Below are 25,396 nucleotides of genomic sequence, written 5' to 3' on the forward strand. Positions count from 1 at the left end.
AAATCTTGTTTCAGAACAGTTATCAGCAATTAATGCAGGCCCTTCTTCATGGGAATTCCTGAGGCAGCGGATAGGAATTGCTATCCAGCGAGGAAATGCTGCCAGCGTTATAGGTTCGTTTCTGGATAATGCTCCACTGGACGAAGTATTTTATCTTACTTCTTAGACTTTCAGGCTAGAGCGAAGCACCATGCTCAACAGCAGAAAACCTTGTTCGAGTTATCTGTGTACTATTTGTGTTTATTGTGTGTATTCTTATGTGATTTTCAAGCAATGTGAACATCTTTTGTTTAGAAGTACAAAATTTGAATTTACTTTAAAAAAACTGATATTAAAATAAAATGTTGGCAGTTTTGAGAGTATTTTATAAATTCTATAGAACATTTTTTGAGATTTTTAGCTCATAATTGCAATTTTTTAAAGTATCTTGTAGGGTATTAAAATTCTAGCCCTGCTAATAAATATTGGTTGTTCCAGACTTGCCAGTGGTGGTGGGCTCGTGCTCTGTTTGTTCACCAGCAAGTATTGGATGAGTACTCTCCAACTCTGCATGCAGCACTTATGAATTTACTGTCCAGTGAGTCTCTTGCTTCTCTGTGTACTAACCTCAGTTCTCAAACACGGACAATAATACATCTGGAGGCTGCTAGGATACATCTCTATTATGGACAGGTGCTCAATTCCAAGGAACAGTTTGCCGCAGCTTTGGAGTCTGCAGGCATGAAGATGGAACTTGTTGGTATGTAACTCGTGTTAATTTTAATTTGGTAGCAAAGCAACCTGGTGAAATAATATGGACATTACTGTTGTGTTATTCCCATGTTATTCAATGTACATTTTGGACATTCCTGAAGCATGTGATAAAAACAAGCCTTATTGATGCTAATCATACGAAAGGAGGACTCTCCACTTATTAGAAATGAATTGTCATAAAAAATGCGAATAATTCACACATTTTTTTCAAAATCTGGCAGTGAAAAGTTGAATTGCAATAATTATTTGCATCATGAGCTGCAGTGCTCCTGACATACAAAAATCTGGAAGTTGGTATTTTTCTGCCTGCTTTGTTGGCAACTCTGTTTCTGACACAACTGAGAAGTGCGCAGAAAAAAATCAAAATTTTATTTTCTTACAGCAAAAAGAAAAAAAGTTGTGTTCTAGAGTGAGGAATATGAATGAAGGCAGGTGCACCGTGACAACAAGCATCACATGATTGTCAGCCAATAAGCACCAGCTGATCTTTTCCTTTACATGAATGCAGTTCGTGGTGCACATGGTTTTAGTTGGTTTTATTCTTTCTTTAGTTCACAAGAAGTATTATGATTATTTGTTTTATTTATATTAAATATTGGTGACAGAAGGAAAACACACCAAGTGTTAGACAAACAAGCTAGGGACATACTGTTCCGTGTGTGTAATTTCTTCAAGTGTGAGTCGGAAGCAGCATCTGAAATTGCATGAGAAGCTTATCCCGGCATTGTCAAATGTACGGAGAGAACAGCTGAGGCTTTCGGCATAGGGTTGAGAACTGTACAGAGAATTAACTTGTGAAATCCTTACATCAAAAGTTTCACCTTAACAATACTATGAATCGTCTTTATTGTTAAGGCTACATTAAAATATAAAGTGACATGTTTCGTTTCGCTTTTGAGACATCTTCAGTCATAAACACGAACCATTAAAAATATAGTAAGGGCATAATAGAATCATTAGATAAGAAGTCTTTGCATCTTGTTAAATGCAACATGTTGGTGTTTTGTCAATAAAACCTTCAGTAATATGTTGAGAAAGTCTTTAAACTGACACGAACATGAATATGATTGGGGAGGAAGTTAGCCTCGGTTTTTTATTAAGGTACCATCCCAGGATTTGCCTGGTGGTGAAAATGGGAAACCGAGGAAAACCGTTTTTAGGATGGCCATCATGAGATTTGAATACACAACCTCACGATGAATGGAGAGTTGCTATAGTAGCTCCTGTGTATAAAGGAAAGGGTGATAGACATAAAGCTGAAAATTACAGGCCAGTAAGTTTGACATGCATTTTATGTAAGCTTTTGGAAGGCATTCTTTCTGATTATATTAGACATGTTTGTGAAATTAATAACTGGTTCGATAGAAGGCAATTCGGTTTTAGAAAAGGTTATTCCACTGAAGCTCAACTTGTAGGATTCCAGCAAGATATAGCAGATATCTTGGATTCTGGAGGTCAAATGGACTGTATCGCGATTGACATGTCTAAAGCATTTGATAGGGTGGATCATGGGAGACTACTGGCAAAAATGAGTGCAATTGGACTAGACAAAAGAGTGACTGAATGGGTTGCTATATTTCTAGAAAATAGATCTCAGAGAGTTAGAGTAGGTGAAGCTTTGTCTGACCCTGTAATAGTTGAGAGGGGAGTTCCTCAGGGCAGTGTTATCGGACCTTTATGTTTTCTTATATATATAAATGATATGAGTAAAGGAGTGGAATCGGAGGTAAGGCTTTTTGCGGATGATGTTATTCTCTATAGAGTGATAAATAAGTTACAAGATTGTCAGCAACTGCAACGTGACCTCGAAAATATTGTGAGATGGACAGCAGGCAATGGTATGTTGATAAACGGGGCTAAAAGTCAGGTTGTGAGTTTCACAAATAGGAAAAGTCCTCTCAGTTTTAATTACTGCGTTGATGGGGTGAAAGTTCCTTTTGGGGATCATTGTAAGTATCTAGGTGTTAATATAAGGAAAGATCTTCACTGGGGTAATCACATAAATGGGATTGTAAATAAAGGGTACCGATCTCTGCACATGGTTATGAGGGTGTTTAGGGGTTGTAGTAAGGATGTAAAGGAGAGTGCATATAAGTCTCTGGTAAGACCCCAACTAGAGTATGGTTCCAGTGTATGGGACCCTCACCAGGATTACCTGATTCAAGAACTGGAAAAAATCCAAAGAAAAGCAGCTCGATTTGTTCTGGGTGATTTCCGACAAAAGAGTAGCGTTACAAAAATGTTGCAATGTTTGGGTTGGGAAGAATTGAGAGAAAGAAGAAGAGCTGCTAGACTAAGTGGTATGTTCCGAGCTGTCAGCGGAGAGATGGCGTGGAATGACATTAGTAGACGAATAGGTTTGAATGGCGTCTATAAAAGTAGGAAAGATCACAATATGAAGATAAAGTTGGAATTCAAGAGGACAAACTGGGGCAAATATTCATTTATAGGAAGGGGAGTTAGGGATTGGAATAACTTACCAAGGGAGATGTTCAATAAATTACCAATTTCTTTGAAATCATTTCGGATAAGGCTAGGAAAGCAACAGATAGGGAATCTGCCACCTGGGCGACTGCCCTAAATGCAGATCAGTATTGATTGATTGAGTCCAATGCACACAAATAATAATCCACACCTATCAGGTCACATCACAGCTCTTATTCATTTCCTCATGATGTATTACTATGAAGAGTATTTTGAATTGTTGCTAAATGCCCTGATCACCGATGTCCTTGACAAATGAATCACGAACCCAACAACCCTTTAATATGAACATATTATAAGCTGGTGCCACTGAACACAGTCCTTGAGGATGGTGCATGTTTCTTCTCCAGCAGTGTACATTCATAATTATATAGACACACTAGCTGATGTACCTATGCTTTGCTATGGAATTCTACATTGTATACAGAATTCTAGGTTAGGTAGTGTACACGTTGTGAGCAAGATTGTATTAAATTGCATAGCTCTTAACGTTACCCTAGAAATGCGACAGGGAAGTCACAAAATGTCTTTTCTCATATGAAGACTGGGTTAGGGAATTTTCATTGTAATGGTAGGCTTGCTTGCCTACCATCAGTCACAATCAGATTGAGGAGTTTCCATTATAATGGTAGATACTCTCCACCTGCCTTTTTACATCCTCAGAAAGACTGTCTTAGTGGTTTTCCCAACTGAAATGAACATAGGTCATTACAATGACGTCAGTAGGAATTGCATGATTAAGAGCAATGCTTTAATATGAAATACTCGATCAAATGAAAAGCCACACATTTTCTCACTTTTAACAAACAGTACTACGGTGCCGATCTAACAGTCCAAAGTTCCAGAGCTGCCATGACCAAGCTGCAGACAGCTGTGATCCGTGAACACTTCGTCTTTTTTCGGCAGGGGAGGGGGCGGTCAAATAGTGGAGAGTCCCAGGGCAAAATCTATGCCCTTTAACTAATCTGTTTCCTAGGAATACCCGATGAGTCGGAAAATCTCAATTCACTACCCTGGCGGCGGAAATATCTACCTGGCTTGGAGGCAGAATTTAGAATGTAGAATTTAATAAAAGCGAAGAGGAAGAAGCTTTTCTTAAGAAATGGCTCTTTTCAGGGTTGAATTTTGAGTTATTTAGTGAATTGTGGTGCTATAATTTGGAATAGGCCTAAATTGTAATTCTAGACCAGATCATACTACTACTACTACTACTACTACTACTACTACTACTACTACTACTACTACTAAGTGATCCTCTGCCTTAAGTGTGCCCACTGCTCATTTAGAACAGCATGTCAGAGTAGGGATCGAATAGCTGGAATACTATGATGAACCAGTGTGTTACGTACCAGCAGTATCAGAAAATGTATGAACCAGAGGCATGGCATGCTAAAGAAGATAGTTCTCTAACTCCCCAGCTATCTCCCGCCAATATTCAGTCAGGCTGTTATACTCAGTACGCAGCAGTATCTATCGGAGTTGAGTGGCAGCATAAGAGACAAAGAACATCACACCAAACATTGTTCAGTGTAATGTTCTTGTTGATCAATGTTATGTGCTTTCAGTATTGTAGGCCTTCACATTTAATTTTCTTTCGACTCTGAAAAACCACTCTTATCATAGTCGGTACGGTGAAACTGAATAAAACATAAATGACTGGAAATTGCATTCTCTATAACTTTTGTTATGTAGTACTTTTTGATAGGACCAATAACATAGGCATTTAAAAATTAAATTTTAGGTACCTTCCCCTAAACTACAACTTCATCCAGGGTCAATAAAATTGTTTATAGCTTAGACTGTAGTTTCTTATTCCCTGACTCTCTATACTAATTTTCATTAAATTCTGTTCACCCATTTTCTCCTGGCTAGGCGTTGATCTGGACTTAGCAACAAAGAAAAATATTCATGAATATCTGTGTTTTCATAGCCAGTACGGTAAAAATGTACAAGACATAAATGTTTGGAAATTTAATTTCATATAACTCTAGTTTTGTAATATTTATCGATAGGACCACTAATAATATAAATATTTAAGAATTAAATTTTAAGCCTTCCCCTAAACTACCATTTCACTCAGCGAGAATAAAATGATCTATAGCGTAGATTGTAGTGGCTCATCCCTCGACTTTACATACCGATTTTCATTAAATTCTCTTCAGCAGTTTTCTGGTGATGCGTGTACTGTACATACATACAGACAGACAGACAGACAGAAATTACGGAGAAGTAAAAAGTGCATTTCCTTGTTAGTTTCTGTGGACACGACTGATACAGAAATACCATTCTTTTTAAATTCTGAGCAATGTACAGACAAAACTCTTATTTTATATAAATATAGATTTCATTCTTTCTGTCTTTCTTTCTTTCTTTCAAACTTCCTCACTTCTCACTGTACTTTGTATCCTCATTATTGCACTGCCATTGGTTTTTCATGTTTCCTTATTACTGCATAACCTCATTACCTTTTGTGGTTCATTTTGAGAATTCTACCAACTTCCATCTGAGGCCATCATCATCATCATTTCCCTTTATCCTGCTGTAACCGGGTAGGGGCAAATATGGTTCTTCTCCACTTTCTTCGGTCTTTCCACCACTCCTCCAACACTGTCCCGGTCTAGGTTTCTTTCTATAATACTGCGTTGGATTGTGTCCTTCCATCTCATTCCTGGTTGTCCACGGCCTCTCCTTCCTTGCATTTGCATTTCCATCACCTTTCTTGGCATTCTTTCGTCACTCATTCGCTTTATGTGCCCAAACCATCTTAGTTGGCTCTTTTCTATTCTATCATTAATTTTTTCCACTCCAATTTCTTCCCGGATATTCTCATTCATTATTTTGTCTCTTCTGCTCTTCTGTATCATACTCCTCAAGAACTTCATTTCGGCTGCCTATATTCGACTCTCATCCTTCTTTGTCATTGTCCAAGTTTCTGCTCCGTAAGTTGTTACGGGTATGTAATACATCTTGTACATAGTTTCCTTTGCTTCCATTGGCATATCTTTGTCCCATAACATATTTCTTACCCTACGATAGAAACAACTTTCCGCTTGAATCCTCTTACTAATCTCAGCATCCAGTCAAGTATTCTCCATTAATTCACTCCCCAGGTATTTGAATGTTTCCACTACTTCCAGGGGCTTGTCTGAAAGTCTAATCTGACCTTTCCTTTCTTTCTCCCCTGTAGTCATAACAAGAGTTTTACTCTTCTCTACAGTTATTTTCAATCCACATTCTTCGATCTTCCCATTCACCACATCCAACTGTTCTTGAACCTTCCTGTCATCTTCTCCTCAAATCACAATCATCATCATCATCATCATCATCATCATTATCATCATCATCATCATCATTTTACAGTTCCAGTTTCCCGGGTACTGTTGGCAAGCCTTCTCCATTCTGTCTTATTGAGATACATTCTGTTGTTAATGATGTCCTCCAGCGTCCTTCCCTGATCTGCAGTGTCCATCTTTAAGATGTCCATTCAGTGGGTTTTTGGTCTTCCCACCATCCGTTTCCCTGCCACATGTCGCTCCAAGTTAACATATGCTGTTGGCTCCATTCTCGTTACATGCCCAAACCACCTCAGTCTGGACATGCTGATTCGATCTAACAATGATGTAACAATCACTAAGTTTTACAATATTTAACATTCTTCCACCGTTTTGATACTTTTTTTGCCTTTTGGCAAAATACCAATTAAATTAAATGATATTAAAAACAATGTAGGGGTTAGTGTGTTTTTAATATCATTTAATTTAATTGGTATTTTTAGTAGTTTTTAAGTGAATCAATGTACCTGCAAATTAACGTGTTTAAAATCTTAGCAATTCACCTAAGCTACAATAACAGCTGAGGATGTTCCTAAATAAGGAACGAAACATGTACTGTTGACAAATAAAAAATTTGCCAAAAGGCAAAAAATGTATCAAAACGGTGGAGGAATTTTAAATATTGTAAAACTTAGTGATTAAATTTTGATACGGAAAATGAAGTTGATTGCTTGCAATGAAGTAACAATCCCAGCTTCCTTCCTAACCACATCATTCCTCAACTTGTCCAGTTTGGTTTTTTGAATTGTGGACCTAAGGAGCTTCATCTCGGATGCCTGCAGCCTCGATGAGTCTTTCTTAGTGAGGGTGCAGGTTTCAATACCATAGGTTAAGATTGGTATGAAGTACTGATTGAACATCACCTGCTTTGATTTTGTTGGTACTTTGGGATCCCAGAGGAGTGTTCGTACTTGCTGGTAAAAGTAAGAGCTCTTCTGCACTCTATTTGCCACCTCCTTTGTGGCTAGTGTATCTCCAGATATTACACTGCTGAGGTATGTAAAGCTTTCCACACTTTCTAGTGGATGGTTTCCCTGCATGATGTTCGCTGGTCGTCCCTCTCTGTTTATTACCATCACTACTGTTTTGAGTTCGCTTATCTTGAGATTGAACTCCTGGAACTTAACCTTCCATTCATTGAGTCTCAACTGTACTTGTTCCTCAGTTTCTCCCCAGATCATAACATCATCAGCAAAGGCCATTGCATTTAGTTCACCAGAGATTTTCTTGATGTTCTTCATTATGTCATCCATGATGGTGATAAACAATAATGGGGATAGTGCACTGCCTTGCTGGACTCCACTTTCGGTCTTGAACCAGGATGAATGTCCGTCACCCAATCGCACATAGCTGGTACAGTTCTCATACAGCATCTGAACTTTCCTCACCAGTCCCTGTGGCACATTCCTTTTTCTCAGGCATTCCCATATCTTCTCTCTTGCAATGCTGTCATATGCTTTCTCAATGTCAAGGAAAACTATAAATAGATCTTTGCCTTTTTCTCAATATTTTTCCATTAACATACGGACACTAAAGAATAGGTCTGTTGTGGACCTGTTAGGCCTGAAGCCATACTGTTCCTCTTCAAACTGTGGCTCAAAGATGACTTGCAATCTGCTCTCTAAGATTTTCTCAAGAATCTTAAGCCCATGAGAAAGGAGTGTTATTCCCCGGTAGTTGGAGCATTTTTGGCGATTTCCTATCTTAAAGGGGATAATGACACCCTTGCTCCAATCAGTAGGTATCTTGCCATCTTCCCAAACTGCATTGAGCACTCTGTGTAGCCATTGTAAACCCTGGACTCCTGCTGCTTTAATTATGTCCGTGCTGACTTCGATTCCTGGGGATTTTCCTTGTGGCATCTTCTTAAGGGCAGCTTCTGTTTCTGCCCATTTGTTGGGAGGTACCTCTGTGCAGGTTTCAACAGCTGGTTCTTTTGTTCTCTGATCTGCTTCTGTCCTGTTCAATAGGTGACCAAAATGGTTCCTCAGAACCTCTCTGATGTCCTCTTCTTTCCTGGCCAGTTTTCCATTAGGATCCTCAATTGCTTTCATGGTTTCAACTATTGTCTCTGCTGTCTTCCTTCAGTTTTTGAGTAAATTTCTCCCAGCACTTTATCTTCTCCTCTCCTACTAGTCTTTTAATTCTCAATTTCTTGTCTACTGGGCAAGTTGGCCGAGTTGTCTTCCTGCAAACCTCTGTTGCTTCTTTTATCAAGGTGTTTTTAAGTCTTGTCCTCTCTACCTCACCCCTCTCCACTTCTTCCGTAGGCAGTTGTCCTCTTATACGGTCCTGATAGTCTGTCCTTTTTCCAATCTGTTATAGTTCCCACACCTTAATCTTAGGTAATTTCCTGGTTGTTATCTTTTGTACATTAATGTCTTTCAGATCTGCTACTAATAACTGGTGGTCGCTATTGAGGTTCTCACTTGGAATCACCTTGACATCAGTCACAAGTCTACTTCTTTCTTTATCTGTAATGACATAGTCAATGACCGTCTTGCTCTTTCCATCCCAGCTATAATGGGTAATCTTGTGACTGGCTCTTTTGTTGAGCCAACTGTTTTTTTACTACCAAACAGTTTCTTATGCAGATGTCTATAGGAGATGTTCGCCTTCTGAATTCCTTCTCTCATATCTATGTGGTCCCATCACCTTCTCATAGCCATTCCTGCCTGTCCTGAGCTCTGCATTGAGGTCCCCGATGATAATTGCCCTCTCTTCACTGATGATCTCTTCTAGGTCTTTGAGAAACTTGTTCTTTTCATCTTGATTGCAACCTGTCTGAGGCGCATACACTTGCACCAATGTCAGCTTCTCTTTGCCAAGGTGAACTGTTGCCTTTATTATCACAATATCGTCTGCAAATAACATGTTCATTTCTCTTCCTCCATATGCTGCTTTTGCTGTTCTCATGATGTCATCCATTACTATTGTAAACTGGATTGGTAACAGAACACTTCCCTGTCTCAGCCCACTAGTTATTTTGAACCAATTTGTCCTGCCAACTTGTGTTTGCATGCAACTACAACATTCCTTGTGCCATGATCATTTTTATTAATCCCTGTCCAATTCCTTTTTGCACCAGACTGTCCCAAACTTTAGTCCTGGGGACACTGTCATATGTCTTTTCACTGTCAGTGAATGTCATCACCATATCATTCCCATACTCCCATTGCTTTTCCATTAGTTGTCTCATAATGAAATTGGGCTCTATTGTTGACCTTCCAGTTCTGAAACCAAACTGATTTTACTGTATCTGATTCTCAACCTTTTCCTACTTTCCAGTACCCAATCCTCAGGGGCCTCCTTATTCTCCCAGACAATCCTGAGAACCAGATATGTTCACTACAGCTCCAGCTGCCTTTATCATCTCCACTGAAATTTCATCTATTCCAGCAGTTTTTCCCTTCTTCATCTTTCTTACTGCCATTTCATTTCATTCAGTGTATTTTCTTTATCCATTTCTTCATCAACTAATTGCCTTTCCTGGTCATCCATTGAATGACTGTCATCAGTTCTTATGTTCAGCAACTTCTGAAAATACTCTCTCCATCTATTTCTTATTTCTTCTGGCTTTGTTAAAATTATGCCACCTTCATCCTTCACAAATCTGCTGTTTACTTGATCTCTCTTTTTGTTTCTTAAGATACCATACAGTAATTTCTTGCTGCCCTGTGTATCATCTCTCAATTTCTGTGTGAATAAGGCCCAGCTTTTCCTCTTTTCTTCCTCCACTACTTTCTTGGCCAAATTCTTTGCCTCCATATATTTTCTTCTACTTTCTTCAGTCTTAGATGTTTTCCATGCCATTTTCTTTTCCTTCACTTTAATCTTTACCCTATCATTCCACCAGTGTGTTTCTTTGTCTTTCACATTTCCTGATGTTCTACCACACACCTTTTCTGCAAATCCAACCAGTGCTTCCTTAAATCTTTTCCATTCCTCTTCAACATTCCCCACCTCTGTCCTGGGTACCAAGGGTATTATTTCCCTTTGAAATTCTTCTTGTATGCTTTTCTCCTTCAACTTCCATACTTTAATTCTTTTCTCTCTTCTTAATTGGGATTTTTCAATCTTTCCCACTTTCAATTTTCCTATCACAACTCTGTGATTTCCACCAAAGGCTTCTTCAGGCATGGCTGTAACATCTAAAAGGTTCTTCTGGTGTTCTTTCCCCAGCCATACCTTGTAATCTTCTGACTGTTCTTCCTAAACCAGGTGTTTCCAACAATCATTTGGTACCTCATACGAAAATCCACCAACAACTCACCTTCTGGATTTACATTTCCATATCCAAAGGACCCTACAATGTCTTCTTTTCCTTGTCTTTCCATTCCAACTTGTGCATTTAGATCTCCCATCAACAGCACTTCCTTATCTTCTATCTGTCTTGTCACCTCCTCTAAGAAGTCCTCCAGATGTTCATCTATGCAACCTGTTTTTGGGGCATACAACTGAAATAGATCTTTCGTGCCATTTTCAAACTGGAGTCTCATCACCATCATCCTATCGCTGATGCATTTTGTATATTCCACATATTCTTTGATTTCTTTTGTAAGTATGATGGCCACTCCATTTTTTGCTTCAGGTCCTCCACTGTAATACAGCCTGTATACTTCTCTCAGAGGACTCTCCCCCGTACCCCTCTTCTTGGTCTCACACAGTCCAAGTATGGCTATATCTTTTTCTATCATGAAGTCAACCAGTTCTTCTGTCTTTCCCGTCAGTGTCGCAATCCTGGTGTAGTTTGGTGCTAGTTGCCCATTTCTCACAGTTCCCCCAGCACCTGAAGAGCTGCGCATCATTTTTAGCAGGGGATGCCCTAACCTTTTCCGAGGCACCATATCTGCTTTGTCCATATAGGCTGTTGTTACGATGGGCTTGCCACACCCAAAGGCATTTTATTCCTACTGCCAGGTTCAAAATTAGGCCGGCCCTAACATATAGACAGGCGCCTTTCGTTGCCGCTCTTCTGGAGTACAGACACTACGGGTTTGGCTCTTCAGCCATCTCCACCGTACCGAAGTCCACCTTCTATGCCATAGATGCTGTTGAGGTCTTCACTCGTAACCCTGAGCTGGGACCCATACCAGATGTTACACACCGGGTCAGTGTGCTCTGGGACTCACATAGGCAGGGGCTCCACTTCCTGGGTAGTGCTGCCTCCGAAGAGGGTCCCGACCTGCTACCTTAACAAACATTGAAAGCATTAAGATATGAAGCAGTCATCCAGAAACTTGACCAGCATGAAACTTAAATTGTTTAGCACTTCAAATAGCACAAAAATATTCTGTCAGCTAACAACAGAGTTACATATTAAATTAGCAGCAGATTTAAAGGGACTGTAAACTTCTACAGTTCTGTTTCTCACCTATAGTGAGTTTCTTTCATTGGTTGGCCGGCTGGCGTGCCCGGCTTATCTGCCTCCCATTGACTCATCCCTCCCCGCTCCGCGGCATAGCAACAAGGACAGCACTTCACTCAATTTATCTATGCATGACATGAGATAACATTTAAAATTTTAAAAATAAGAATGAAGAAACTTAGTGATTAGGAATTAAAAAATAAGCTCATACCTTATGATAGGAGATGTTGGAAATGTTCTACTGCATCCACACCTTTCTGGCATTGTCTTAGGAAACTCCGATTCACACGCATAAGTTCTTCTTCAGTAATTGAGGCTGTTTCTCTCCGGATATGTTCTTTCAGTTCATCCAACAGTGAGGGTTTCTTGCATGCACTGTATTTTTTAAGCTCTCCCATAAATAAAAGGCACAAACAGTTAAATCTGAGGACTGTGATGACCATAAGTCCGTACTAATAACACGGTATTCGAAAATTTCTTCAATTAAGTGTAATGTGTCTTTAGCTGTATGCGTGGTGGCAGAGTCTTGCTGAAAATATCCATGATACAAATGTTGATCCCCATAGGGAACTTGAAATATTTGTCCCGAATGAGTACATTTATAATACCAATATAGTTGGTCCGTTATTGGACATTATAAATTTTCCACCTAACCATTCCTGTTTACCAACTGACAAGCCCAACTTACCACACTGGGACGAAACACTGGCAAACAGGAATGAGTTAGCTGGAAAATTTATAATGTCCAATGATGGACAAACTACAGTATATTAGTATTGGAAATATCAATTTCGACAGTCGGTGTCAGTTAGTTAATCAAAAAATGGTTTGAGTATATTATCCCTTTATCTTTGTGCATTAATTGTGCAGGGAAAAATGATACATCCTATAATTCTGTATCCGTTCACTGCGCACCATACTCTGATCCGTTTGTCATGTAGAGGAATTTCGTATTTGCTGTGGAGGTTTTCTGTACTGTAATATCTGTTATTCTGCGTTGAAACATACTCACGTAAATGGAACCCTACTTCGCCAGAGAAAAAATATGCGTGGATCAATTATTTCATCATGAACGTTTTACAACATCCTGTTACAAAAACGTACCCGCTTATCATGGTCATGTGGATGCAGTTCGTGTACTACAGTTACCTTGTATGGTTTCAGTTCTAGCATTTTCGTAGCCTGCCATGCTGAGCTCTTCGTAACCCCGGCTTCTTGTCAAAGTCGTCTTAGGGATTTTGTAGGCGTATGTTCTTACCTATCTGTGATTTCATTGACTTTTTCCTAGTGAAGTACACGCTTTTTAATACTTTGCTTCTTATCGAGTAAAGAACCAATTCCTCTCAATAGGGAACATGCATGATCCAGGGTTTTAATTAAAAATATGCTAATCTGATTCAAAATTTCATGCAGAATTCAAAAATGTGATCAGAATGTACATATAATAACTCCAAACATGATAAAAATCTAAATTAAAGTACGAAAATGTCACATCACGCAAGTACGCGATCTCATTGGTCTGATGTCATCGTACAGGTTGACTGAATTAGCAGATGAAATAACACATAGTGTGCTGTGAGAAGCAGGATACACTTAGCGTATTTCTACTTTATGTTAGTGTCTGGTATAGTTAAATTTGAAGTCTATACATTGGATAATAATCTGAATGGTATATTTTAGACTTAAAGTGAATCCTGCGCAGACAGTGAGGCAGAAAACTTAAAAATGGTGTATAGTTCCGATGTGATAGCACATCGCATAACATCCCAAATAAATTGTTCATAAATGTTCCAAAAACGCTAAAACTAGGGAAGAATGGATTTTTGTGAGCCAGAGAAATGCTGGTGATACATCGGAAAAGTCTACAGTTTATTTTTTTAAAGATCAATTTAACGTAAGTTGAATTTGTTTGAATTTTCAATCACTTTTCCATGTCCGCTGTTCTAGTGGTAAAACTTTGAATTTTAATGTATGATGCTTTAATTAAATGTTTCATTTACATCTTGGAATGTTCCGGCTGCAGAGCAAAAAGGTTGAAGTGTTCAGATATGGAAGATCATATGCTGGAAAAGCTTAAGACATTTACGGGGACAGTTTTATGCGAAATTTAAAACAACGTGATTGCCCTACTAAGGGAGGAGATAAAATCAACACTATGCCAAGAATTTTCACTCTATGTTAAGCGCCCGAATAAGGAGAAGGCTCCCAGTCCCCCAATTGGTCCTAACGGTCCTAAAACCGGAAACAGTCATCTTGGGGAAACCCAAGGGGAAGAAAACAACTCTCATATGAAAACTGACGCCACCGTGGTATCGCAACAAGTTCAAAAGAGAACGCTCGAGGGGAAAGGCAGGGTTTCAGTACAGAAGGGTAAAGGACAGGTAGAGACAGACTCTAGGCTGACAAATACAGACACAGAACATATGACTATAGATACACCAAACGTTAGTCAACATGAAGTGGATACTTTCGGTGGGAAGTACAGGAAAGGAGAAGGAGGAAGTCCAAGGGAGCGCATACTATAACGGGGTCCAAAGTACTTACAAATAGCAAATTCCGAGCTGGAGATAGGATGGCGTGGCTTTATGTAGGCCGCATACATCGATCCGTCGATAAAGATACTTTGGTTGAACATCTAAAGGAAAATGGAATTGAAGGGAAGATAGAATGTGAAGAGCTGACCACAGCGGGCGAGAATAAAGCATTAAAAGTGGGTGTCCCTTTTGAAGCCAAAGACATGGTGGAACTTCCGCAATTTTGGCCGAGAGGTATCGTTGTCTGACGATATCTTTTTCAGAGACACTAGGATTCAAGGACCCGATCCTCGGGAGGAAACTATGACTGAGAATATCAGAACAATGACATGGAATATAGAAGGTGCAGTGAATGCTCTAAGCATGTCCCCAATTGATGAACTCAAAGACTCTGACATTGTAATCCTAACGGAGACCTTTCTCATGAAGGACTGGAATTTTGAAGTTTTCTACAACATCCATGTTCTAGCTCTGCAGGGACTAAAAGGTAGGCCATCCGGTGGAATCACCTGCCTGCTGAAGCCGAGATTTCACCCGTTCACTGTGGAATACAAGACACCTGAGATGATAGTGTTTAAAACAAGTTTGTGTTGGATCATAGGTGTGTATTTCCAGCCGTGGTATAGAGATGAAGATATTATAGATATCATTAGCATCGGGCTCAACAAGGTGGGACAACAGGAACTGGTTATACTTGCTGGAGACCTTAATTGCAGAGTCGATATTTTCAATACTAAGTCAGAGGCAGTCCTCGGATTCCTTCAAGGAGAAGGTCTGAGCCTGATCAACTCTTACACAGAGAAGACATACATTTGTCACAACGGGAGTAGCACGATTGATTTAGTATTCTCAAATATGAAGAAAGTGACAAACGTAGTGCAAAGAATACAGAAAAATGTCGTCAGGAAGCATCTGCCTGTATTGACAAACTTTACTGTACAGCAAAGCATTCCTACCACATCTCCTACCATAAAACGGACCAGAGCACTGGATGTACAAACGATCGAGGAATCCACCCCTTTGATCACAGAAGCAATACAGCTCATAAGGCACGGACACATAGACACCGCTCTACAGGAACTAGAAGACATCATACTCAGCGCAATGACAGTAGCACCGGCATTTAAGAGGAAAGCCAAGCCCTGGTTCAACGCAGCCTGTTACCAGTCCAGAAAAAAAAACGATTCAATCGCTGCACGCTGCGTTAATGTCACCCTGTGAAGCCTCCCTGCACGAATACTCCAGGAAAAGACTGAGCTACAAAGCGCTGATCAGAGAAACAAAAAGGAAATATTCTGAGGAAACAGTGGAGAAGCTTATAGAAGAAGCTAAGAAGAACCCCTTCAAGGTCTTAAAGCCGAGGAATCCAACCTTCCCGAGAGACATTCCAATGGAGATCTGGCACGACCACTTCAGTAAAGTGTTACAGTCTAAAGACACTAGACCTTGCAATGCTACTGTTGGCCAAGGAAATGTGAGAAGCACTGAGTCATTCACTCAAGAAGAGATAGTAGAAGTAATTGCAACACTGAAACCCAATAAAGCCTGTGGACATGATTTGATTTTTAGTGAGTACCTGCAGAGTTCAGCTCAAATATTAGCAAAGGCATGGACTGTGCTGTTCAATGAATGTCTCCAGCAGGGGAGAATTCCGGACAAGTGGAGGATTTCGAGGGTTAAAACACTGTATAAGCGTAGAGGAGATCAGAGTAATCCTGATTCCTACAGAGGTATATCGCTAGAATGTACATTATATAAAGCCCTGGCGAAACTTCTGACCTTGAAACTGACAGCAAGAGTGGACAAGTGTATCCCAGAGGAACAGTTCGGTTTTAGGAAATGTCGATCGACAATCCAAGCAGTAGAATGTCTACAGAACGACATAAATGAGGCCCTTCGACATCCAAAAGGGAAACTGCACGTTATCTTCGTTGATTATACCAAGGCATTCGACACTATCGACAGAACGAAGCTAATGATGAAACTCGTGCAGCTCGTAGGAGAAGCTATACGATTCTGGTGAAAAATATACTTTTGAGGAACTATATTGAAGTGGACAATGCACTTATTACCTCTAACCCAATCGACCAGACGACGGGAGTCTTACAGGGTGACCCAATTAGCCCCCTCCTATTCAACATTGCTACATACAACGTGGTGCAGGCAACAAAGATAGAAGACGTAAAGATATACCTGTACGCGGATGATACTGCCCTGGTTTTAACATCGATCACTTCGCTACAAAAAGCATTCGATCACCTAGTTGACTGGGCGAATGACAACGATCTACAACTCAACAGGCTGAAGGCGGTGAAAATGACCTTCAAGAAAGGAGGACGGCAAGCAGCAGAGGACGTAATATACTTGGGCCAGCAACCATTAAGCAATGTGAACAGATTCAAATATCTGGGAATAACTCTTCAGGCACAGGGGAGAACATTTTCTGCACATGTCAGAGATAGAGTGGCCGCATCTCTGATTGCAATAAATGATATCAGACATATCAGGAAGATTTCACTCCGAACAGCGATGGAACTATTTAAATTTAAGATCATACCGTAGCTACGTATGGGTTACAGTTAATCTGGGAATGCCTTACAAAAGCGAACTTGAAGGACATCGAAAATGTTAAGGCCACGTATATGAAGCGAGTCCTCAGCGTCTCCAAGTTTTCCCCATCCAGATTGATCTACGAGTTGTGCAGCGAAACGATGCTTTTGGAAGATCTCCGCCTATAGCTTGGACTGCCATCCACACCAGCTTACGAAGAAATAGTCTCCGAACACCAGAGGAAAAAGAAAGACATCTGGATTGAGTTCTACAGCACAGACGCGATGACGACAAATGACTGGAAGGAAGCAAACTACGAGCTAAGGCGCCTCGTGACAAGGTTCGCGATCCACGGCTTTCACTTCAAAGTCTGTTGCACGGATCGATTCCATGAACCATGTGAAGATTGTAGTTGTTCATTGTGAGGCAAGCTATGCGATCGATACCACGTGCAATTTTGTGAGAACCGGCGTATGTCGCTTAAGAAATTCTGCTCGGAAGAGAGTTAATACTGTGCAGACTGAGAATTATTTGATGAAATTGTAATTTATAGTAATCTACTTTGTACAGTTTGTAAGTTTCTCTATGGCCATTGGCTGCAATAAACGTATTATTATTACATCTTGGAATATGAAAGTAATAAACAGTGCATTAATTAATGCTGATTATTGAAGTATTCTCCAAACCTAACCTACGTTTTGGGTGATCCATGTCAAGGTAATAAATCAAAGGGATTATGAACCATATTGACAGCTCTAATTATACCAGTTTATCTTGGCATGCAACAGTTATGTCTTTATTGAAGAGCTTATATTTGTAAAGAAATTTAGGCTATAGCTAAATACTCTATAATATAACAAAAAATAGGCGTGTACGCCATGAAAGAAAACAACGTGAATTTAACAAATGTATATCTCTACACAAAACTAATGCTTGTCTGTTGGAGTCTTATAAGTTAACAATGCTCTATTATAATAATTATCATAATATTAGTGAAATAAATAACATAATTGCACGCAGGTGAAAATAGTGATGTTGGTGTTTAAAATATTATCCAACTTAGCCTAAGTTTTAGGTTATACAAGCCAAGTCAATAAACCGAAGGGTAAAAATATCGGGTGAGTTGGCCGTGCGGTTAGGAGCACGCAGCTGTGAGCTCGCATCCGGGAGATAGTGGGTTCGAACCCCACTGTCTGCAACCCTGAAGATGGTTTTCCATGGTTTCCCATTTTCACACCAGGCAAATGCTGGGGCTGTACCTAATTAAGGCCACGGCCGCTTCCTTCCCATTCCTAGGCCTTTCCTGTCCCATCGTCGCCATAAGACCTATCTGTGACGGTGCGATGTAAAGCAAATAGCAACAAACAAACAAAAAAAAAAGTCACAGTACCCAAAGACATTCCTGTATTGAATGGCTAAAATGTCACCAAGACACTTTTCTTGCGTGATATGCTCAGCTTGTTAAAAGCCAAATGTAATTAATGTTATTGGCTTTATGCCCGCTAACTACGGTTTTCGAAGACGCCGATGTGCAGGAATTTAGTCCTGCAGGAGTTCTTTTACATGCCAGTAAATCTACCGATACGAGGCTGACGTATTTGAGCACCTTCAACTACCACCGGACTGAAACAGGATCGAACCTGCCAAGTTGGGGTCAGAAGGCCAGCACCTCAACCGTCTGAACCAGGATCGAACCTGCCAAGTTGGGGTCAGAAGGCCAGCACCTCAACTGTCTGAACCACTGAGCCCGACTTGTGAAAACTAGATGAAGTCATATTTATCTTTATCATGTTTAAGTTTTTCCCTCCACCAAGATATTTAATGTTTCATAAATATATATATATATATATTTTCTGGAATGATAGATTATAGACCTATAGTGCTATGATTTTTCTTTCTTTCTTTCTTTCCTTCTTTCTTTCTTAATCAGTTTATCCTTCAGGTTTGGTTTTTCCCTCGCACTCAACGAGGGATTTCACCTCGACTGCTTCAAGGGCAGTGTCCTGGAGCGTGAGACTTTGGGTATGATGATACAACTGGTGAGGAGGGCCATTACCTCGCCCAGGTGGCCTCACCTGCTATGCTTAAGAGGGGCGTTGTTGGAGGATGGGTAGATCGGAAGGGATAGACAAGGAAGAGGGAAGGAAACGGCCGTGGCCTTAGGTACCTGGAGGCAAAGTGGGAAAATACGAGAAACCATTTCGAGGATGGCTGAGGTGGGATTCGGAACCCCTCTACTCATTTGACCTCCCGAGGCTGAGTAGACCCCGTTCCACCTTCAACTTTCATGGCAGAGCCGGGAATCGAAACTGGGCCTCCGGGGGTGGCAGTTAATCACATTAACCACTACACCACAGAGGCGGACTAGTACTATAATGCTACTTATATGATTATGTTAGTGCTGAAATCCGATTTCTTACTTTACTAATGCTGAAAGCCTGAAAATGTAATGGTATTCTTTAATATGGGAATCAGTCTAGAAGGAAATGTTGAAAGTGATGTGATTTCTATCCAGGTTCGTTGTTATTCTAATACAATGAGTTACAGTACATTGCATGTATATAAAAGATGTCACTTATAAACTTGCTTTTTATCTGCGAATTTCTGCGGCCACAAAAGTCACTATTTTCAAGAATGATGACATCTACACATGATAGATTGTCTGACTGTGCTGTTTTTGAACATTTCTTCTGTCACTTTGAAGTTATTTGTGATCAAAAATAATAAACAATCGGCTGATGCACAATGGCTGGTAGAGCTGCATGCGGTACCGGATCGTGACGTCACAGCGCGCCGCTTACTTCAGAGGCTGTTTCACTCGCCTTGCGGAAAGGCACTTTTGAACATTTTTTAAATGGTAGAAGACAAGGCAACTTACCACATTGTAATACGTTTACGTACTATTTCATTGGTGTACTTTTCAAAAAAAATATTTTTGAAAATTATGCATGTTCCCTATTCGTTTACTAGTTTCCGCATGGTCTCTCTATGTGGAGGGCGTACACCTGGAAATTGTATTACAAATCACCTAACGACTTCCCGCAAGACTTTGTTTTCACATAATTATCATACATAAATACCCTTTCCTCTACCGTGTGCACATGTGGAGGCATTGTGAGAATTATACCCTGAAGTAACAGTTTACAACTTGAGAAAAGTTGGAGCAACAGATCAACACACGTTCTAAGCACGGACCTGAACTGCAAAATGCGGGCATTTCCGTGCTGTCACTGCACTGTGTAATGGGAAGTGATGAGTCAACGGGAGGCAGATAAGCTGGGCACGCCTGTCGGCCAACCGATGAGAGAAACTCACTGTATATTGGACCAAAACTTCCCCTGAGAGCAAAGTTTGGCTTCATAACACCTACTTGCTACCTGTTATGACCTGTAGCCTGTAGACTGCAACGCTGACCAGTACGGACAACAGTTGACTAAAGCAGTGAAAAGGAAGTTCCTTTGGTTGATTATGCAGAAAACCAGGTGAGACACAATTAGACATGGATTGGATTGTCTCCAGCTAGTGCTACAACAGTGTGCATGCTTGATATTCTAGAAGAAACATGGCTGAAATGGTTTGGCCATATGATGAGATGGAATTAGTAAGAATACTCAAGGCCTAATTCGCAAGACATATTAATGAAAAAAAAAAAGGCTGCGAGGCAAATCTAGACATGGCTACATGAAATTGATAGAATAAGATCTGGTGTCAGGAAGAGCCTAGAATAGGACATGATGCTGGAAGAGAAATAGTGGCAAGATAGAAGTTCATGGAGGCAACTTGTGCATTCCTACACCCAGCCTACTGGAATGGAGAATCAGTGATGATGATGATGATGATGATGATGATGATGATTAGTGGAAATATTAACCATTGAATATGAGGTATAAATTATTAAATGACGTTTTCTCTCTATTCTGATTTTCATTCTGAAGGTGCGAGGTAGGCCTTGCCGGCTGGTATCTTTGTATACCTTCTTGCTTGTTAATCATCTGGCCTGGCATTTAGCTGAAATTAGGTTAAGTAGGTTTAAATGTTGTTCTTTTAACGATTAGATTTAGTTATAGGCATCTGTCTTTACAGATTTTTATCATATATAACTTTGAATTTGTCCATTAATGAAATGTTTGATTTCTCATGTATGTCTAGTTTCATTAATCTTGTACAGTATTAGTTTTGACAGACTGGAAAATTTCAAAGTTACGTATTAACTTAAAAAAAATAATGAAATGGCTTATGGCTTTAGTGCTGGGAGTGTCCGAGGACATGTTCGGCTAGCCAGGTGCAGGTCTTTTGATTTGACGCGGTAGGTGACCTGCACGTCGTGATGAGGAGGAAATGATTATACAGACGACACATACACCCAGCCCCTGTGTCAGCGGAATTAACCAGTGATGGTTAATATTTCTGACCCTGCCGGGAATCGAACCCGGGACCCCTGCGACAAGGCCAGCATGCTAGCCATTATGGAGCCGGACACATATTAACATATTAACTAAGTCAAAACTAAAAGGAAAATGGCTTCCACTTCAGCAACAAAAAAATAAATACTGTAAATTATCAGTGAGATTTTCTTTTCCAGGGGCTCTTGGTCGTAGAACTCGCTTCCAACAACAAGACCTTGCCCAGCTAACCCTAAAAGTCGATGTGGATGAAACGGTGGAACAGATCAATTGGCATCAGACATGTAATCTACCCAGGGTGAGTTTGAACAATGGTTGCAGTAGTTTAGTTGGAATTAAATTCTCAAAACTAACTTTTGATTCTTGTCGAATAACTTTGTGTGATGGATTAGTTGCATAGAATTTAAGGCTATAACAAGTCAATCCTGCTTAGTTGTAAAACATCTGAATATTGACATCATACTGCTCTCTTCATCCTCACTGTGTTGTTCTCTGCCTGTCATACTGATAGTGGATGGTTTTACATGGCTGCCAATATAGGCTAATGAATGCATAGTGCAGTGACTGCACTGTGGAAAAATATTTCTGTTAGCCATGATGCCTTCTGGGGGTCTGCATGTTTCTCTAATGACTTACAGTGACTGATTAGGTTTTGGTTTACAAGAAGGCATCGTTAGTGACAGGGCTAGGTTAGGTTTTGCTTAGGTCATGCAGCGGCCTGAATATTTATAACTGTCAGTGTGAGAATATTATTGATAGTGACAGTTTGGTAATTGTTTGTTACAAATTACTAATAGTGAGTGGTTAGGTCAAACGATTCCAACTGAGGTGCTTCCACAGCCCCGGCTGGCCCCGGCAGCAGCCCTGGCGCTGTGCTGTAGCACCGGTGACATGGTGGGGGAAGGAGGGGTTTGTGGCAGAGGCAGAACCACAGGTCGTCAAGTCAGCGCGCACCTTATGAAAACAATATTATTTATGACAATTCTGTGAACACGTGAACAATTTATTCTGTACGTACATTGTGTTTGCCTTCATGTACATTTAGCGTTTAAGTCTATTCTTGACATCGTTTTGCGGCAACTAATTTACCAATATTGCGTACAATCGATTTGACAGTAGAAATTCTAAGTACAGTCTCTAAGACATCAGACAGAAGTCCTAGTTCTACATTTATTTAAATTTAGAATAGAAAACATCTGTTCGCATGCATAAGTTGCACCGAACATCGACGTAAACTTTAAGGTAAGTGCATGAAGTCTGGAAAATTGTTGTGGATGACCACCTTTGTAAAAGGAAATTAAACCACCGCTGTATTGGTAGTACCTGTCCTTTAGGATTGCGTTGAACTGTAGTTTTATCAGCTCTATTTGGAAATAAGATGGTGGTTTTTCAGCACGCGCTGCAAATGGAGTCCAAATATTTCAAGTTGAGGTGCCATATCATTCATTTCTTTGAATCGGGCATTGAATTAATTGTACAAAGTCTGTAACAACGTTTGATAGTCTCCAAGATTTCCGTAAGTAGACAAATGCAATGATTTTAATAAAGTAAAATTGTCAAAATTTCCGGCTTCAAGCTGACTTTTTAATAACAAACTCTGCATATTGAAAGCCTTAATTCTATCGCACATGGTGCTAATCGATTCGTTTCTCCCTTGCAATGAAATATTTAAATCATTCTAATAAGACGCCAAGGAAGTGAGGTCAGCTACCTAGTGTTTATTCCGCAACATTGGTTGTGGAGAACCTTTCATCTCCATGAACAGAGCAATTTCTTCAATTATTGCAAAGAAGTTTGCTAGCACTTTCGCGCAACTTAACCAGCACACAATACAATAAAAGGGAATGTCGCTACATTCTGCCTCGAGATCTTTTAAAAATTCTTAGAACTGCCGATGGTTCAAGCCCTTCTTTCTGAAGAAATTTACACATTTTGACACAGTATCCATTACAGATTTAAAGTTGCAAAAGTTTCTTGCACATGATTGTTCTTCATGTAAAACACAATGTACTGTGTGGACTATGTGGGGAAGGAGGGGAACGGTGCTGCTGAGTGCAGCGCTGGTGTGCCCCAGCACTAAGTGCTCGAGTTGGAAAGGCCTGGGTTAGGTCCTTGTTTACTAGATAACACTTGTTAGTACATACAGTTGCGTCAGAAGAACTACTATAACTTACCACGGTTTTGAAAATGAAAATACCGAGCAAGTTCGTCATACGGTTAGGTTCTCGCAGCTGTGAGATTGCATTCAGGGTTTGAACCCCACTGTCGACAACCCTGAAGATGGTTTTCTGTGGTTTCCCATTTTTACACCAGGAAAATGCTGGGGGCTGTACCGTAATTAAGGCCATGGCTTCTTCCTTCCCACTCCTAGCTCTTTCCTATCCCATTGTCGCCGTGAGACCTATCTGTGTCAGTGTGACATTAATAAAAAAAAATTAAAATAGTTTAAATACGTATAATATATACTGTACATTTGACAATCTTTTTCAAACTGTCGCTCTCCGAAAGTTTGCAACATTCAATGCATCTGATATTGCATTTAGGAGGTACTTCATTGAGCTTGTAGAGGGACACAGTCTCCACTCTGAGACGTTTTCCACTCAACTCCCCATCCAGTCATCACAATCTCAACATGGTAACCCCACTTTTAATAATAATAATGTTATTTGTCGTACGTCCCACTAACTACTCTTTTACGGTTTTCGGAGACACCAAGGTGCCGGAATTTAGTCCCGCAGGAGTTTTTTTACGTGCCAGTAAATCTACCGACACGTGGCTGACGTATTTGAGCACCTTCAAATACCACCGGACTGAGCCAGGATCGAACCTGCCAAGTTGGGGTCAGAAGGCCAGCGCCTTAACCGTCTGAGCCACTCAGCCCGGCAACCCCACTTTTGAAGATTGCTCTCGCACCTTGTAACACTCAAAATAATAATAATAATAATAATAATAATAATAATAATAATAATAATAATAATAATTATTATTATTATACCGGGTGAGTTGGCCGTGTGGTTAGGGACGCACAGCTGTGAGTTTGCATCCAGGAGATAGCGGGTTTGAACCCCACTGTCGGCAGCCCTGAAGATAGTTTTCTGTGGTTTCCCATTTTCACACCAGGCAAGTGATGGGCTGAACCTTAATTAAGGCCACGACCACTTCCTTTCCACTCCTAGCTCTTTCCTGTCCCATCGGCGCCATAAGACCTATCTGTGTTGGTGCGACGTTAATCCAGTTGTGTAAAAAAAAAATTGTTATTATTATCATCATTTATTTCCTCCAGATCTTACAGTGATTAAACCATTCGATCATTACAGAGAACACATTAACACTCCAACGCAAGCAATATCTATATAAATAAAAATGAATCGCTAAATGTGTTGCTAAGCGCAAAAGTCGGGAACGGCTGGACCAATTTGGCTAATTCATTTTTTTTCAAATATTCGTCGAAGTCCGAGTAAGGTTTTTACGAAGAGAAAAATTGGAAAAAATGCCAGGAAAAACATAAAAGCCCCATTTCTCTTTTTCCATTCAAACTGTTCGTCTCTCTTTCCTTCTCCCACGTTTGCGCTTAGCGCCGTCCTCCTCTAATCCAGCGCGTTTGCCAAATGTCCGTAAATTGAATGTTATCGGTTAAAATGGGTGAATATCGGATTATGTACAAAATTTCAAGCCGCATTTGATGCCGTTAACAAAAAACGGTTTACAAAATAATTGAGTGTAAAAAAGTTAAAATAATGGAATGTTACCTCAAATGCAAAATCCTCATTGCATAGAACTTATCATGTCATAACTCCTATTTTATATTCACTATATTTGTAATTTTTTCACTGCTGGTAAAGGAACATTTCAGCTCGACGTAGATAACATTGTTTTGAAATTTAAATGATAATTACATGCACTATTTGTATTTCTTTTCAATCATGTTCATAGATTTTTATGTGCAGGCACGAAAAAGTCAGTCGCTGGCCA

General features: G+C 40.0%; 1 protein-coding gene across 3 annotated transcripts in view; it reads left to right on the forward strand.

Annotated features, from left to right (window-relative positions):
- Positions 1-25,396, forward strand: part of LOC136884099 (tetratricopeptide repeat protein 27) — a 149,767-nt gene that overhangs the window by 52,225 nt on the left and 72,146 nt on the right. For all 3 annotated transcript variants that reach the window (XR_010861303.2, XM_067156130.2, XM_067156131.2), the window contains exons 4-5: positions 478-739; positions 21,604-21,722. Coding sequence is in view for 2 of the 3 variants with exons in the window: in XM_067156130.2 (XP_067012231.2) it covers positions 478-739; positions 21,604-21,722 (381 nt within the window). In the remaining variant the exon portion in view is untranslated. The remainder of the gene's footprint in view (positions 1-477; positions 740-21,603; positions 21,723-25,396) is intronic.

The sequence above is a fragment of the Anabrus simplex genome, chromosome 12 (assembly GCF_040414725.1).
Source record: "Anabrus simplex isolate iqAnaSimp1 chromosome 12, ASM4041472v1, whole genome shotgun sequence".
Taxonomy (NCBI): domain Eukaryota; kingdom Metazoa; phylum Arthropoda; class Insecta; order Orthoptera; family Tettigoniidae; genus Anabrus; species Anabrus simplex.